This window comes from Diospyros lotus, chromosome 7 (genome assembly GCF_014633365.1).
Source record: "Diospyros lotus cultivar Yz01 chromosome 7, ASM1463336v1, whole genome shotgun sequence".
In the NCBI taxonomy this organism is placed as follows: Eukaryota; Viridiplantae; Streptophyta; class Magnoliopsida; order Ericales; family Ebenaceae; genus Diospyros; species Diospyros lotus.
In genome coordinates this window covers 17,396,115-17,413,937 of record NC_068344.1, presented here as the reverse complement: position 1 = coordinate 17,413,937, position 17,823 = coordinate 17,396,115, and the positions used below count along the sequence as shown (strand labels likewise).

The 17,823-nt window shown below is 36.6% G+C and overlaps 3 protein-coding genes across 4 annotated transcripts; 2 read left to right on the top strand and 1 right to left on the bottom strand.

Moving 5' to 3' along the window:
* Positions 1-734: 734 nt before the first annotated feature.
* LOC127806304 (ACT domain-containing protein ACR12) lies at positions 735-11,836 on the top strand. Of its 2 annotated transcripts, none has more exons than XM_052343509.1 (10): positions 735-1,133; positions 1,522-1,576; positions 1,991-2,110; positions 2,352-2,446; positions 3,565-3,649; positions 3,793-3,852; positions 5,006-5,061; positions 5,255-5,360; positions 5,434-5,502; positions 11,542-11,836. In XM_052343509.1, exons 1-10 carry the CDS (start codon positions 943-945, stop codon positions 11,602-11,604), a joined length of 900 nt encoding a protein of 299 aa, XP_052199469.1. In that variant the 5' UTR covers positions 735-942; the 3' UTR covers positions 11,605-11,836. The 2 variants fall into 2 exon arrangements, with proteins under 2 accessions (XP_052199469.1, XP_052199468.1); XM_052343508.1 differs by having other exon boundaries at positions 737-1,133; positions 1,988-2,110.
* Positions 11,837-13,346: 1,510 nt separating this feature from the next.
* On the bottom strand, positions 13,347-17,279 carry LOC127806302 (protein trichome birefringence-like 36). Its single transcript, XM_052343507.1, has 5 exons — positions 16,794-17,279; positions 16,307-16,478; positions 15,973-16,154; positions 15,654-15,812; positions 13,347-15,497 (listed from the first exon to the last, which is right to left on the bottom strand). The coding sequence occupies exons 1-5, from the start codon at positions 17,138-17,140 to the stop codon at positions 15,191-15,193; spliced, it is 1,167 nt and encodes a 388-aa protein (XP_052199467.1). The 5' UTR covers positions 17,141-17,279; the 3' UTR covers positions 13,347-15,190.
* On the top strand, positions 13,381-14,286 carry LOC127806305 (germin-like protein subfamily 3 member 2). The gene has a single exon (XM_052343510.1). The coding sequence runs from the start codon at positions 13,381-13,383 to the stop codon at positions 14,065-14,067; it is 687 nt and encodes a 228-aa protein (XP_052199470.1). The 3' UTR covers positions 14,068-14,286.
* Positions 17,280-17,823: the final 544 nt, after the last annotated feature.

Here is a 17,823-nt window from a genome sequence, read left to right as displayed (position 1 = left end):
TCCTCGTTCGAAATCTAATACCTTATCTTATATGTTAATGGAATAAAGGTTTTCACCTCATTTCTCGTCCTAGTGGGACATAGAATAGTGTCGAGACACGCAAAACCCATTTCTCTATAAGATTTGACGGGAATGAAATGTTTCAAACCCCTAAATCTATATATTCATATATATATATATATATAGAAAAATATAGAGTAGACAATAAATTTATCTACTTTCTATATTTAATAAAATAAATAACACCATTGAATTCATTGTTTTTGACAAATTTGTTAAAATGTGCAATTATCTGAAGATTATATAATTTAAGAGTCTAATTGAAATAACAAAAAAGTTCAAAGGTGCAATTGACTCAAAATTACAAGTTTATAAATATTTTTAAAATAATAAAAAGTTCGAGTATTTAAATAAAAAATATATTATAAATATTAAAATATATATTTTACCAAAATTATTTAATCGAGATTGAGACAAATTCTAAACAAATCTAATTAAATTTTAGTTGGGGTTAAGGCAATGATGTTATTTAGCACTTTCGTCCCTCCTCTCAATATATATTAATTAAAATAACAAAAAAAATTAGATTATAATTGATTTAAAATTATATAATTTAAGAATATTCTTAAAATAAAAAAATTTGAATATTTAAATAAAAAAAATATATAATTTTCGAGCATCAATGGAGGCAAAACGGCCCAGATCCACAAATTTAACTAGAAGAACGTCCAAACAAGTCTTGGTCTGGGAGCAAGAAAGTGGTAAAAATCCATTTCTAAGAGAAGAGAGATGATTTCATCTACGCTCCGCTAATTGCCAACATGTCAATATCGACCATGGAGTTGGAGCCCCCATTTTTATTTCTTTCCATCACACAAACAAATACCAACTCTCCGACCTACTGATATCAAGGCTCCGGCGAAGTCTAATTTCCCCATCTCCATGGCCATCGCCGGTGCTTTCTTGTTCTCCGCTTCCTCCTCCTCCTTCTCCTCCACCTTTGTCGTCGGACGATCTAGATTCCCTGATTCCGCTCCCAAAATCTTCCTCTTCCGCCCCGCCCAAATTGGAACTGATTTTTCCTCGATTCGCGACGGCGTCACTCGATGCCCTATCGCCTTCGCCCGTAAACAGTAAGCAAAACTGATTCTCTCTGTTTGGCTCTTCACTCAGAGAATTTGTAAAAGAAAGTTTGGAGAGTATTACTATGACTGTGATCGCTCTTAGGCATCAGGAGCTACGGGAGTAGCTTGTTTTTGAGATTTCTTTTTTCTTTGGTTTTCTATTATACTGTTGCGAAATGTTTATATGCCTATGATCGTTGATGTTGCTGCTGATATAACATGTTTTACTTCCAAATATTTACTTATTTCCTACGAGACATTTGTTGCTGAAATTTCAATTTCTAAAGCATTTGGTTAATTCATCATTTTAGTGTTCATAGTGCTTAATTGAATTTCTTGATATTCTGATGATTGAATGTCTGAGACCATGCCTGATCCGGCTGACACTTTCATACAGGAACATGGTGTGTGCTGCCATAGATGACGTGGATTCAAGGGGTGCAACATCATTGGTCAGTAAAATACTTGCTCGTTTTCCACTTTCCTTATAACTTTGATTCTCAACTATGAATTTTGAATACTAGTGATCATATAATTATTAGTTTCACTTGTATCAATGTGTGCTTAATAAAATATTTTGAACTGCAATGAAGCAACACAAATTTCAGCATGACTGCCAATCTGGAGAAGGTGAATAATATCTAGCATATGAAATAAGTTGCATTTACCATCTTGCTCAAAATGCTGTTGCAATTATATGTTTTGATGTCTATAGATGTTCATATTGATAAAGCATCTGCAATACTTTTTGAAGTATTCGTTACTTGTTGTGTAGCTACATTATCTCTGAGGAGTATGACTGAATTCTACTTATTTTTCCCTATTGCCAAGTTTCAAACATTGATATTATACTTTGATTTCAGAAGTCTGTGCAGGATGGAGATTACGTTCCAATGCCTATCGTTATGATTGATCAGGATTCAGATCCTGAAGCAACTATTGTGCAAGTTAGCTTCGGAGATCGCCTTGGAGCTTTAATTGACACGGTGAAGTAGTTGTGACCAAAAATATTTAAGAAATTTATTTTGGGTCAATGCTAGTAAATTATCTGGACACTGTACGAGCTCTATTTTCTCTCCATTGCATATCGCATCATTTCTCAACTACTTGAGAAGATGTTATTTTTGCAGTTTTGGTGCTTTATATGATCTTTTCTTATCTATATTTCTATACTTATTTAATCTTTAGTTAATATTTTTGTGAAGTAATCTTAAATGTCTTGAACAGATGAAAGCTCTAAAGGATTTAGGCTTGGATGTGGCAAAGGGAACTGTTACCACTGAGGGGTCGGCAAAGCAAACAAAATTCTTTATTACAAGATTGTGAGTAATTATTCTGGTTTTATACATATCTACAGTGCTTGGATATGATTTACCCTACTGTTAAAAATAAATGCGCTTGTTTGAGTTTATTAGAAGTGTATACTGGTTGATGGTCACTATCTTGTTGATTTTATTGTCCTCCATAAAACAAAACTAGCAGTTTCTTCGCTTTTTGGTTTTAATGCACCAGAGCTAGTACATATCCATAGCATGTCTGTGGACATGCTCATAGATATGTGCCCTTTCATTAAAAACATGTGAGAAGCTCAGTAACTCAAAAGGGAAATTTTAGAATTTCTTTGATGCATTTTATTTGAAACTGTAGTTGCAGTTAATAATTTATTCAGAAGTGGATCTGTTATTGGTTTGTGCATGATTGGCCTTCATGCTTTCTTTTTTCTTCTTATTATAATGAATATCTGCTAGATTATGCATGCGGATACTTACAGAAATGGTAACAAAGAGATAAAAAAGATTAACTATTTTCTACTGTGGACCTATTCTTGTTTAGTAGCCACAGAGATGATTGTCAAATGAGTTAGCTTTTTGACTGGCAAAGCTCATTCTCATCCCATGCTTGTCTACCATCTTAGTTTACTGTGGCGTCTTTCCCATACAAAATGAAGATTGACTGAGGTCTGCATCTCTGAAAGAGTACTTTTTAAGCTTAATGTAAATAAAATTATATGTTAGCAATATAATGAAGAGGAGTTACTAAAAGTCTAAAATGACAGCAGCGTGTTATGAGTTATGGTTATAGATTTTAACACTTGACATTAGGATATTTAATTTTTATTTGCATTTTGGGTTTTACATTTTACATTGAGGATTTTACCTTTTATTTATTTTGTTGAGATTATTGCACTTAGATTAATTATCTTTTAGTTAGTATTTCAGTCTATAAATATCCTTATGATATAATTAAATATAACGTTTTTGATTGATATTGATTTCATATGATGATCTCCTCTCTCAGTTCCTTCTCCTCCTTAAACTTCTTCTTTTGTCTTCTCACTATTTCTTCTGTCTTCAATTTTTCTGCAATCTTTCTACTGTCCTGCATCAAAATGTCATCTGATACTGTGTCTTCATATGGATTGGTCTTAATTTCTTACCAGATCAACTGGGCGCAAAGTTGAAGATCCTGATCTTTTGGAGAGAATTCGATTAACCATTATCAACAATCTTCTGAAGTATCATCCAGTATGTTTGCTGTATGATGCATAGACTCTAGGAGTATTTATTTAGTCATTTCGTTTTTTAGTTTAGCTTTTTAACATTGATGTCTTGACTATTGTTTATGGTGATCTGGAAATTTTCTGATTTTGATGGTTTGTTCTCACTAGGAGTCTAGTGAACAGCTTGCAATGGGAGAGGCTTTTGGAATAAAAGCTCCGGAAAAGAAGGTGATATCATTAAAGAAACATATGACCTGAAATCCTCTTTATGTTCTTGATTCGACTCAGTTTGTCTTGGATTGATCTGTAATTTAATGGATATTGCTATTTCTTTTTATGGATTGCTGTACCATTCTTCTTTCTTTTTGAATATTGATTTCCAGTGTGCTTAGGACTGAAAATCTTGTCATCCATCATTGAGGATATATGGTGGTAGATCCCTAAGTTGAAAGCTGTCTTGTTTTATGCATGTTTCATAAATGTAGGCTGCTTCTTGCATGTTTTGAAAGTTAGTATTTTTCGTTAACAGCTGCCTCTTCTGGCAGTGCCTTCCCTCACATTTTGAATGGCTTGATGCTATGCAGAAATGCATGCGTACTGAAATTAGGTAATGACCCTGATAAGTTGTTTAGGATAAAAAACACTGTTGCCTCATTAGTTCTTGAACTGCCGGTTTTGAGGCTGTGTAAGATTGTTGATTAGAATGGTTAAAGAGTTCCTGGGGCATCTCATGCTTAAAAGTCTTAGTGCTCTCTGACCTGATACAGTTTTTAGTTTATTGAAACCAGAAAGTAGTTTACTTTGAGATGGATGCTGTTTTCTTGTAATAGTGGCTTGATATACCAGGCTGATCCATTTGGATGTGTACATGGTGGAAGGCGGTTCAGTCATTTTAATTTGTTAAAATGCCAGAGGATTTCCTAGTTTCATATGATTATCTGAAAAGATGTTACAATCATTAATTGTAATGCCTTCACGTTTTAGTTCCACTGGAGTTCTGATCCATTTCAGTTGTAAAAAATCTTGATTGTCCCAAGTTGACAAGTCAGTGTTATTCCTATTCAAACTTCTGTGGATCAATTTTTCTAGCTTGTCAACCGAAACTAACGGCAGGGAAGATATAAATATCTGGTTCTCAGAGTTGTAGCAACCAGTAAAATGCATGTATAAACCTCAAAGTGATGAAATTTGGAGTCTCTGGTAAAAAAATTGCTGATTTCTGGCAGTGGATTTGGTAGATTTCTAGCAGTGAACTGATAATAACCGTGAAACCTGCTGTTAGTTTACCTTGCTTTAACTTTCTTTTAAGATTCTATGAATATATGTTAACCTTTTCCACATTAGTTTGTTTGTTTACATGTTTTCTGTTTTTCTATGGCAGCTTGACGTAGATATTGCAACTCATATACACGTCAAGGATGATGGACCTAAGAGGAGGTTTCCAACTTTAAAAAATTATTATTGCAGAACATATAGTTTTTACTATTTTTTACTAATAAGTTTATTACCATCAGTATGAAAGGTGAACCCCTTAAGAGAATTACTGAGCTGAACGTGAAAATTGAGAGTATGTCCAATTGATACATGTATGTCTGCATGACCATCCTTTCTTTTCTTGATGTGATTTCAGCCTGCTCTATATCGAGACAGCTGATCGACCTGGATTAATATTAGAAATTGTCAAAATCATGGCTGATATCAATGTCAACGTGGAATCTGCAGAGATTGATACAGAAGTATGTCATGATCCCTCCCCCCTCTTTCTCTTTCAACTTACTGCCACCTGTTTATGTTTGTGTCACTGTGTAGGGCTTGGTAGCAAAGGATAAGTTCCATGTCAGCTACAGAGGGGCGGCATTGAACAGTTCCCTGTCTCAGGTAATTTTTTTTTCTACCAAGAAACTTGAACTTTGGAATTTTCAATATTCAACTTTCCTAGCTCAAAAGAGGTTCGCCCATTGCTGCTGTTGCTGCAACTTTTGTTACTGTCCTAAAATCATCTAAAATTACCTAATGACGCAATCCTTAATTTCCAATTAATAGAACAGTGCAAGATGTCACATTTTCTTGGTATCAATGTTCTTCCAAGTTAAAATATATTGTGTAACCTAATCATTACCTTTAGTAGTTTAGAATTGGCTCTTTTAACTGGTCTGAGGGCCGTACTTTCTGCTAAGATAAATTACACACACACACACACACACACACACACACACTGTGGTTTGACGAGATTTCAAGGATAGCTCCTGTATTTCAAAATTGGCCTGCAAGTTTCTGTGGTTTCAATTTGTCTCGCCCACCCCCTCCTTCGTTAGTTTTAACGCCTAATACTTTTATTTTTTATTCAAAATGACGTAGTTTTGGTTTTAATATCCTTAATTAAATTATATAAAATTAGAATTAACTAAAAATAAAATCAAAAAATTAAAAAATCAAAAGAAGAAGATGAATAGTTGTCGGCTGATTCTCTTCTTCTTCTTCTTCTTCATCGGCTGGAATGAGTCACTGACCAACCCCTTCGTTTTCTTCTCTCACTATAACAGAATCCACCACCAGTGGGTTTGATTGCCTAGATCAAATCCACCAGCTGTGGGTACGGGTTCAGTTTGGGTTCATTAACGGTGGATTATATTCTGGTGAGAGAAGAAGAGGAAGAAGAAGAAGAAGACACGTTAGTTGACGATGCTATTTGAGGTGGAGGGAAATGGTTTCTGGCAGCGACTTTGTGACTTTGCTTCTTCTTCTTTTGATTTTTTTAATCTTTTAATTTTATTTTCAGTTAACTTTAATTTTTTATAATTTAATTATGGATAAATTTTCACAGACCATCCTTGAAGTTTGCATAAATTGCATCGATCTCTCTTGTGTTTTCGAAAACGACACCAACTTCCTAGTTATTGTGCATCACATAGCTTTTTGCCGTTAAATAATGACAGTTAATTTTATTAAAAATCCAAGAATACCTCTATAACTAAGAAAATAAAAAAATATCGGTGGTGGCTGGCAATGGCCACCGGCTACGTTGACTAGCACCACAGGGAAACCGTTTGGGACATTTGTTCCAATGGATCGTTGTTGTTGTTGCCAAAATACAACAGTCTATTTTTTTTTTTTTTACGTGAGAGAATGTAAGGTGCGTGGTTGACCACGTGAGTTTCTAGAGACTTCTGAGTCTTAAGGGTTCTGAGAGTCAAGTGTCCTGAGAGTTTTGTTGCCAAGGTGCGATGAGAGTAGAATCTTTTCTCCAACGTGCACGTGCGCTGAGGGTCTCGTGACCAAGGGGAGCTAAGGTCTCGTGACCAAGGCGAGTTGAGGTCTCGTGAGCAAGGCGAGCTGAGGGTCTCGTGACCAAGGCGATCGTGACCAAGGCGAGCTGAGGTCTCGTAAGCAAGGCGAGCTGAGGGTCTCGTGACCAAGGCGATCGTGACCAAGGCGAGCTGAGGTCTTGTGACCAAGGTGAGCTGAGGGTCTGATGATCTAGTGGCCTAAGATAACCGAGTGACCTGAGGCGACCGAGTGGCCTTGGATAATCGAGTGACCTAAGGCGATCGAGTGGCCTTGGATAACCGAGTGACCTGAGGCGACCGAGTGGCCTACAAAATGAGAGCACCGTTAGGACGCGGGTGGCGGTCCCCACGCAAACTCTCCGATGCTTAAGTCAGATCTCGAGAGAAAATGCGAAATTGTACTTGAATAACTCAAGAGTGTGTACTTTGTGATGAAGGCATTGTCTCTTATTTATAGCGGAGGAGAGAGAGGAGACGTGCGACAATCGGGGGGAGAATCTCGCGGCCCGTTTCGATGATTTCGCGGCCCACTCGACCATGACCGAGTGGGGGGCCACTTGGTCATGTCTTCTTTTGCCCTTTTCCTTGGTTCCATTTTGAGTGGTTCCCGTACCTCAACTTCATGCTCGATTTACACCTTGATTCAGCTTGAATCTCTCAAAATTCAAAACACGAAAGTTGTAGATAATTCTCTTATATTTCCATAAGACTTTGAATCAGCTCAATCGGAGCTCGTATGAGAAAGTTATGGCCGAAAAACCTAAGTAGTGTCGTACCCACTTGGCATAACCGAGTGGGTCATGAAAAATGAGGGGAAATTGGTCTCCCCATGACCAAGTGAGGGGCCACTCTGTCATGACCGAGTGGGGGGCCACTCGTTCATGCCTTATTTTTCCCTTTTGTCTTGGTTCGGATCCATCTTCCTTCAATACTTGACTCTGAGCCTTAATAGTGCAGGTGCATCAACTTAGAGCCTAATTTCAGCCTTGATGAAGTATGAATCTCTCAAAACTCAAAACATGAAAGTTGTAGATAATTCTCTTATATTTCCATAGGACTTTGAATCAGCTCAATCAGAGCTTGTATGAGAGAGTTATGCCTGAAAAACCAAAGCAGTGTCGTACCCACTCAGCATAACCGAGTGGGTCCTCCCCACTTGGTCTCGGCTCGACCTCTTGCTCCTTCGGCTTGTTTCCTTGATCTCCTACAACTCGTCGGGCCTTTGGGCTTCATGTCCATGTCTCGCGACTCTTTTAGGTCTTGCGATTCTCCAAGTTTGTAGGGCATATCAGTTGTTGATTAAGCTGGAAAATTGCCAGAATGTCAAAAAATAGCCGAAAAAATTGTTGTTTGGTCAGAACCTAGGTGGTAAGGGTTTCAATTGAAACCCAGATGCTGATTGGGTTCTAATCAAAACCGAGATGCTTTGTGTGTGTGTGTGTGTGTGAGAAAGAGAGAGAGAGAGAGAGAGAGCAGCCTTAAATCTTTAAATCCAGATGATTTAGGTTTGGAGGTTTAAATCTAGAAATCTAAGTTCAATGAAATTGAACCCAAAAATCTGGGTTTGAAGATCTTCAGACCTAGATCGATTTGGGTTGTTGGGGGGGGGGGGGTAAGAAAGTGACTTATTGGTGCATTTTCATCCTCTTCGACCATCGCCACTTATCTAACACAATGCCTTCACCATTTCTGGCAAACCCACTGCTCACGTATTCTTTCCAGCAAGTGAATGGAATCGTAACAAGTAATATAATGATGAATAAAGTATCGTTCCCACGAGGATTAACTTTTGATCTTAACCACTATTAACTTTAATAAGTCACACACAATTAAAAGAATACTCAATGGAAGTTTTATATTAACTAAAACCAACTCACTAAATGGAAAACACAAAATAATTCTTTAGGTTTTGAATGTAGAAATCTAATGCACTAGGGTTTATGAATCCACCATAGTTCTTTAATTGGTTTAATCTTTCAGTAATCGGGTTTTATAATTCTTATTTTGAGTTGAAAATCGATGATCCTAAGTTAATCAAAAGCCTCTCTCGATGGTCAATCGAATCTATGCTTACATATGAGATTAATTATCTCTAATTAATTTGCAAATATACAAACATACATTTATCAACAATGATTATCAAAATAAGATTTCATAAGGCATAACGGTATCTTTACCTGTTATTGAACCTTATGTCGTTTATTACCAAGTGCTAATCTATATTAAATCTCTGGAAAGCAATATAAATCACAAACACGTTCTAATGGCGGCCAAGCATCAAAACGGAATTAGTGCATAACAAACGATCAACCCGAAAGACAAGAATATAATAAAACCCAAATACTTTTAATTAAATCATAATTGAACTAGATTTCATCAATCACCCTAGCCACAAAGTACTTAGCCTAACATAGTTTCAACCAATGAAAGAATAATAAAAACAAAGTTCATGATGTTGGAAAGAAGAAAGAACAGAAAAATAAAACCAAAACTGAAGATCTTCAAGAAAATCCCCCTCTTCTTCCTCGACTTGCCGTCTTCTTTTCTTCCAAAAAGCTCCTAAATCTATCAAGAATCCTTCCTTATATAGTGCTTTTTAGGTCTCCAAAATCGTGCCCCTTGAGAGAGCCCATCTCCACTTGATTTGAAAGGAAACGGGCTCAAAACTGTCTTTTTGTGAAACTTAGAGCCTTATCGCGGCTTTACCACAGAAAACAATTCTTACCACGACCCTATTACGCAATGCTTTGCATGACAGCACCGTGAGCCGTTTCTCTTTGATTTCCAACACTTCACCAATGACGTCATTCTTCCGGTGCTTTGCAACATCATCAACCTCGACCTCGAATGGACCTTTGACCTTGTCTTTAATGCCATTTTAGCTCCAAAAATGCGACATCATCATCACTTTTTGCTCCAATTGTCTTCAACACATGCTCCACATCTACATAACCATATATAAAACCAAATCAAGTAGAAATCATGCTCATTGAATGTATAAATGCTAAGTTTATAGAACAAAATAACGACAGAGAGAGAAGGAAAAAGATGAGAGAGAAACAAACAGTAGAAAGGTTGGTCCAACAACAGCTGGCAGTTATTGTTAGGCTATTTGCATTTTTTGTGCGGGAAATACAAGAGAAATAGATTAAGGGATAGGGAAAGAGGGAGAAAGAGTATTTATATTTGAGGATAGAACAGTCAATTATTAGGGTATGTTACAGGCAAAGGAGGTTGATGTTATTTTAAAAAACACGAGGGTAATTGGTGCAATTTAGACAAACTTTAAGGATGGTTTGTGAAATTTATCCTTTAATTGAATATATTAAAACTAAAATTACGTTATTTTGAGTCAAAATTTGCTGGCTGTTGTTAAAACTAATGGAGGGGGTGTTTGCAAAAAAATTGGAACACAAGGGCTTACAAGCCCATTTGAAGTACAAGGACTCTCGTTGAAAGGATGTCAAATCACAAGGACCGTGTATGTAATTTACCCTCAATGCTACTACCATACAAAATACCAAAATTTGTTTAACTAAAAATTTAGATTGCGTTCTCTTTACTGTTTTCAAGTCATTTTTAGTTTTTAATTTTCTAAAGTAATGAAAACGCGTTCTCTTTGCTGTTTTTAAAAATGCATTTTTAAAAACAAAAAAAAAATTGTAAAGAAAACTTAAAACAACAAAACAAACTCAAATATTTATTTATTTATTTATTCATATTTTATTATTGCAATAGGAAAAAATATTATAAAATTCATTAACTTTAAAATGTATATATATTTTTAATAATATATTAACACCAAATATTTATAATTTACTTAATAATCAAATTTATTAAATAAAATATCATTAAAAAAATATTTTCAAAATTTTAAAAAGAACGCTTTTTCTAATTTTCTGTTTTGAAAAATAATTTTTCAAAATGACAAAAAAAACGCATTTTCAATTTTCTAAAAACAGACTACCAAAACAGAAAACTGAAAATGAATTCAAAATTCAAAACTAAAAATTGAAAAGTAAAGAGAACGCAACCTTAATCTTTTCTGTCTTTTAAATTGAACTAAAGAAGGTTGCATGGGCTAAAGGTTATTGGTTTTGCTAGGGTTCAGGGAGAATCATCTTTGTACCCAGCCTTATCCTTGTGAGGCATTTGCAATTCTAGGTTATTGATAAAGAATAAAAAAGAATCCCCCATCCTGTCTTTTATGTAAAAGTAAATTACACTTTGTGCCCCTGAAATTTGGTAAAAATACTAGGAATACCTTTTATTTTTTTGTAAGTTTACACTAACTACCCTTACTGTTCAAATGTTATATCAAGTTATCTCTCGGATTAGATTTATGTAACATGGGGTATCCTTGAAGTTTTACAAAATTACACGGATTCCTTAATAAAATTTGGTGAGTGTAATTACCAGAACATGGGGTACCTGTTGTAATTTCAGGGCGCCAAGTGTAATTTTCCATTTATGTTAAGACGAGAAAGTAGTAGGTACTGTGTCTATGAAGTAATGGATAGTAAGAAAGGTCATCAAATCATCTGCAGGTAGAGTGGGGTATTCTACAAATATATATATATATATATCTTACGGAAATAATTAATTGTTTGATCTCTCATACACCTCACAGGTGTTGATAAATTGCCTGCGCTACTACCTGCGGAGGCCGGAGACAGATGAAGATAGTTACTAATTAAAGGAAGCAGTTTGATGCATGCAGCATGGTGTGTATCTCACTTGTTCCATTTTCTTCTTCTAATATGCCCTCAAAATCAAAATCCCTATAATTGATAAATCAGGTTAATGACATTACCTCATGGATCTTGCTGCAGCACTTAGATGTATGTATGGTATAACATAACATAAGACATCAGCTTTCACACAATTTCTCAATAATTTAAGTGAAAAAGTAGGTTTCAAATGCAGCTTCCATTGTTTTGCATGCTTTGAGAATTATTACTTATTTAATTCCTTTTGTTGTTGGATTTCAGTTTCTGCGTCATTATGACAGCGATACTGCGTTCTAACATGGATATTTTCTTAACCGACTGACTATACCTTGAGTCATTTATTTACCACTAACTAGATATTGAATTTTAATTAACATTTTTGTGACATCTTTTGGTAAATAAAGGGAATTCTTTGTCAAATTATTGAAGTTTTTGAAATTATATATAAAAAAAGAAGAAGTTACTTTTGGCATCAAAAGGGTATGTATGATAGGACTTAATATCGCGCTAAGCTACATACAATTTTGTGTGTGTATGCAATAATAATAATAATAATAATAAAGTTTTAGTCCTTCAAAAGTGTCTTTAGACTTTAAAAGCGGGCGGTCGGTGAGAAATATGATAGCCAAGTTGGAAGTTGGTAGTTGGTAGTTGGTGGGGTACTTTACTTTGCTTCACAGTAAGAGATGGTTTGATGGATTGTATTGGAATGAATGGGTATATCTATTTAGCACTTAATTAGATTGAAGCCTAGCACTAGAATAAGAGGCAGCTTGATAGAGGAATATGATTGTTTATATATTTGCTGGGAAATGAACTTGAATCCATATGATTAAAGCTGAAATCTCAACTAACCCATCCACCTTTTGGATGGATTGGTTGTCCTCTCCGGACCGGACCGGACCAGACCAGACCAGCCCATCTAATTTGTTAATTATGTATTCCCTTAACAAATCTTGCATGTCAGTATGTATGTAGTAGTTGAATGAATGATTGTCTGTCTCTCAATTCTATTTTCAATTTGGATGGGTTTATGGTTAAGCATATTTCTTAAGCTAAAATGATATTCTGATAATTAACAAAATATTATGCTAATATATCTATCCGTTTTATACAGTAATACAAATTTTATGCAATTTTTTTTCGTGCAGAATTAGGTGATTTAAAGTAGGATTTTGGGTAAAGATAGAAACACCCACCCACCAAAATATCTAATAAATGTAAAAATATAACTTGGACATAATGTTTGTTTTTATTGAAAAAAAAAAAAGAATTTGAAAACAACATTTATCTTTTATGACTATAAAGTACTTCGAACAGATTATTAAATGAGTGATATGATTCAGCCAGCAGTATAAAGTATAGAGGTGCAAGAAGTGAAGCAATAATGAATTGCCCTTCACATGAACATGCACATGCACATGCCCGCTTTCTTTACCCCCATATATTCTGCACAGCAGGGCTACAAGACAGACAGAGATCACAAACAAGCTAAGCTAAGCTATGATGGATGCTTCTACTTTCAATAACTAATCCCCTCTTCTATCTTGCTCGACAAGCAAATTTTTATCATCTTCTTTTGGTGCCAATAAAAGCTTAGCCATGCCCAAGCTGTTGCTGAAGTTGGAAAAGAGGCATATGAATCCAAGCCTGCAATAATACACCGCAACGCTTGACCCTAAATTTCTTTTTTTCTTCACCAAAAACCCTATTTGATCCATCCATCCATCCATCAAACCATGATCCGAAGAATGACAGTTTTGTTCGTTATCTTCCTCCTGCACAAGCACGTAGTTGTGGTGTTTGGGTCTGATCCTGATCCAGTGCAAGACTTCTGCATCCCCAACAACATAACAGCCTTATCATCATCATCATCGTTCCCCATCATCCACCACCCTTGCAAGAACTCATCGCTTGCGACAGTAGAAGATTTTGTGTTTTCGGGGATCAAAAGGAGCCCAAAAGTGGGGAAATCTGAGTTCGCATCCATCCCTGTGAGCTCCACTGTTTTCCCAGGACTGAACACGCTGGGCATGTCATTCGTGCGCGCTGATTTCGGGGTTGGAGCCGTGAATGTGCCGCATTTTCATCCAAGAGCAACCGAGGTGGCGTTCGTGTTGCGGGGCAAGATTTATTCGGGCTTTGTGGATTCCGGCAACCGGGTGTTCGCCAAGGTGATTGAAGAAGGTGAGGTGATGGTGTTCCCAAGAGGGTTAGTCCATTTCCAGATGAATGTTGGAGATGAACCTGCTACTATTCTGGGAAGCTTCAACAGCCAAAATCCAGGTCTGCTTAAAATCCCCAACGCTGTGTTTGGAGCTGCGGATGAGATCGAACAAGGGCTTTTGGAGAAGGCTTTTGGATTGAGTTCCAAGGAGATCAGAAATATGAGGAGGAAGATCATTGCCTCCACTGGGGCTTCATGAGAGAGTGGACTGAGGAGAGGAATGAATATTCATTACATATATAGGGCATGTACTAAGATGAGGGGTCTCAACTTTGATGAATGACAAAGGTGGAGACCACTTTAGACTCTGTAGTGCCTTACCATACCACCAAGCCATCTTAACCTTGAGAGAGAGAGAGAGAGAGAGATGTCAGATCAAGCTTTCGAAAATGACAATAATTCTTGAAATATTGATTTACAGCTGATTCCATTTCATTTTTGTAGATTGTTTTCAAGATCCAAACAAAAGAACTACTGTACTAATACTACACTCAGAGTGGAGGAGTAGGTGGTTTAACTCTTTTACATCAATCAGTTAAGACACCTAGTTTTTAACTTTGAAGGATGTAGTTTGATTGCCTTTTGTGAAATTAATCAAAGCCATTGCCAATGGAAGCAGCTCAAGGATTGACCAACAGCTACCTAAAAGTTGAAGACAAAGAAGAGAAAAGTAAAACCAAACACTTCAACCACCTCAACTAATCCATTTTTTTTTTGGTTTAATTCGAAAAGGATAATCCATCCAAAACATTTTCATTCGAAAAGTATATATTTTGTCACAAACACACACCATGCATCATTTGTTGGATTGATCCTTCAAGCATTCAATGCATTTTCTTTTCTTTTCTCTTTTTAAGTAACATTCATTAAACAGAGCAAATAAACAGAGATTAGAATCCCCTTAAAAGCTGCCCTTGAATGGCTTACAAATTAATATTGGAAATGGAAGTGAAGTGAACTCTTTTAACATTTAGAGCTTGCTTTTCTCTTTACTCCCTACCCCCCATTAATACAACTACCTAGTATATATATATATATATATATATATACCCTCTCAATACATACCATCATCTGTCATAACTACATCTAAAACACTTCAATATTAATAGCATTTCCAAGGCATGAATTAAGTCCATAAATACGATAAACTCAATACCACACAGTCTGATACTTAAAGAACCTAATAACTAAAGGATGAAAACTCTTAAAATGCATATAACAAAGCAAGCAAGCAAAAAACACAGTTCGTAATACACATAGAATGTACAATAATTCCTTGATGATATGAACTAGTTAGAAACAATATTATGCATATTAATTAATCAGAGCCAAGCACTGAGCATTTCATTCCAAATATCAGGCACCCCAGGGAGGCACCAGTGGCTGCAGTCAGAGGTGGCATAGTTTCTGAGGTGTTGCTTCTCTTGTTGGGCCATGGCTTTACTATACACTGAAGGATGGCCATCTTTCCTAAGAGCAGACATTGATGTAATATCCTGCAAGTAAACTGGAAATCTCATCCTTCTCAACACCCCCTGCAACACTAGCATTTGCGGAGGAACCTCATGATGAGGACGCTTCTCAAACCCTACTGGTTCCCTCTGGTTGTAGCATTTCCACCCATTTTCCCTGCATCAAGCACCCCCACATTATCATCGTCATTATCATGGTGGCATGATTCGAGGAAATGAAAAGACAAAAGTTTTATTCTTCATATCATGAGACGGGTAGTAATTAAAAGATGTGTTCCATTATACATATGAATATGTATGTATATATATATACCTGTTATGCTGAGGTGACATACTCCGGAAAATGACCCGAGTTGTTCGAGGGTCTACATTCAAATCCACCCATTTGGCCCAAGTTACGAGTCCTTTTTCATAGGCAACCATGGGGTTCATATTTGTATAGATCTTGTTTCCCTCCATAAGGTAGTCCCACCTGATGAAATTAATATACAAACCTATTAATTAATGCACTGATGATGACAAACTAACGTGATTGACTGACGAGTTAAAATTCATACAGTCGACTCCGTTTAGGCATGTAATTACTATTACAGGATAAATAGATGAAAAGATCAACTAGAAATTTTACTTACGAGCTCCATTTGTCAGAGTGAGTCCACCAATGAGCCGAGTCGAACACAAGAACATCAGATCCTTTCCAGTACTTGGCATTCTCTTCAATCGAATCCAGATGTAGAACTCTTCTGTTTCCAGGAGCTTTCTTCAACTCCACCAGGAATGGAGCCCAACAAAACTCAATTGTTGTCTCATAATCCTGCATGTCATATAATTAATTCGCATTTGCATGCTTAGTTGGTTATATATATATATATATATATATGTTAGCTTAGGGACTATATCAATTTAGACAATCAGGCGTTTGGACTGAATTCCAGAGAATACACACACACAGAGGCACATACGTACCAAGGCATGGAAGGCCATGGTAGGGCCGTGATAGGTCACCGTCTTCCGGGCGGTGGGAACGACTGACTGGACAAGGCAAACCAGGGACTCCCATTGATTCCTCATTATGGAATCCCCAACCAGCATTATTCTTTTTCTTCTCATCTTCCCCAGAAACTCCAACGCATCAAACCTATTCATTTCAGTTTCACCATTACATATATATGCATTAATTGCATTCTTTGTCTTTACTCTTTCTGAAGAAATTACTTTTTTTTTTTTTTTTTAATTTTCGTGGAAAAAGAAAGATTCTTCTTGTTGGGTCTCCTAATGTAATGTTTGTGCATCGATCGAGATCAATTAATTTTTTCGAAAACAATTTCTGAAACTAGTTTAGCAGATGGGCTCCCTCTCTCTGTTGAAGTTATCAATTAGGGTTTAGAATCAGAAAATGCAATCATAACCCAAATGAAGCGTGTTAATTGAGGAGATACGTTACGTTAGGTACCTTGGAATGGAACAAGAGTGAGGCTGCCACTTCCACTTCTCGTATTCAGAATCTGGCCTCCCATTCTTCTGGCAAGTGACTGCAGTGCTAAGATAGGGGCAATTGACATCATAGAGCGGGTACGATTCGTCCAAAACCCATTTCCCAGAAGATAAATCACAGGTATTGATCGACCCATGCCGACGGCTTTGGACCATGTTAACTTCATCATCTTCTTCCAGCCATGGCATTACTACTGTATTATAATTGTCCCGGTCCATAAACTGCATGGAGTTTGCAGCGACGACGAGGAGGAAGAAGAAGAAGAAGAAGAAGAAGAAGCAGCAGCAGCAGCTAGGCTTAGCCATGAGAACAATGGGATTGGGATGGGGAAGCTTAAGATCTGTGACATATACTTTACAATTAATCAGGAAGAAGGGGGCCAACTTCTATATATGTACATATATGCATGATTTTTGGTTTTTAGCTAGGCTTTTTGCTAGATTGAAGGACTATAGTATAATTAAAGGCATGGATTGCGGTGAGACGATGGACCATGCAAGCACTGTCCTCTTTTACTAATGGCCACTGCTGCTTTTAATTTAATTCATTAGTAGTTAAGATGGGTTGCTTACTTTGTAATGTATGAAAGAAAAAGATAATAATTCATGTCATATATTATAATTACATTTTAATGTGGGGTTTTGGCGAGCGTGATTGGCGGAGCTGTAGGGCATGCAATGAGAGAGTTAAAAAAAGCAAGTCAAAAAGGTGAAGAAGGGTGGATGGATGGATGAATGAATGATGGTTATAGTTAAAAAAGTAAGCAAAGCATGCCGGAAACTAGGACCCCCTCCACTACATCTACATGCAATGATAATACACACATAGTCAGTCCCTCGGATGGAAGGGAAGGGAAGGGAAGGGAAGGTCAACCCCAAACCCAAACCCAACCCCAACCCCAACCCCAACCCCATTGGAATCTATGGTCACTATGTTTTGTTTATTGGGTGCTTTACATCAAGGCCCTAGCCCACAAAGCCCACTTACC

What these genes read in the sequence shown, in the direction of transcription:
- LOC127806304 (XM_052343508.1), top strand. Translation starts at nt 943, where the DNA reads ATGGCCATCGCCGGTGCTTTCTTGTTCTCCGCTTCCTCCTCCTCCTTC. An exon ending in ATCGCCTTCGCCCGTAAACA is followed by an intron (nt 1,134 to 1,521) that starts GTAAGCAAAACT and finishes ACTTTCATACAG; the next exon opens with GAACATGGTGTGTGCTGCCA. An exon ending in TTGGAGCTTTAATTGACACG is followed by an intron (nt 2,111 to 2,351) that starts GTGAAGTAGTTG and finishes TGTCTTGAACAG; the next exon opens with ATGAAAGCTCTAAAGGATTT.
- LOC127806305 (XM_052343510.1), top strand. Translation starts at nt 13,381, where the DNA reads ATGATCCGAAGAATGACAGTTTTGTTCGTTATCTTCCTCCTGCACAAG.
- LOC127806302 (XM_052343507.1), bottom strand. Translation starts at nt 17,140, where the DNA reads ATGGCTAAGCCTAGCTGCTGCTGCTGCTTCTTCTTCTTCTTCTTCTTC. An exon ending in CCATGGCCTTCCATGCCTTG is followed by an intron (nt 16,155 to 16,306) that starts GTACGTATGTGC and finishes TATGACATGCAG; the next exon opens with GATTATGAGACAACAATTGA. An exon ending in ATGTCACCTCAGCATAACAG is followed by an intron (nt 15,498 to 15,653) that starts GTATATATATAT and finishes TGCTTGATGCAG; the next exon opens with GGAAAATGGGTGGAAATGCT.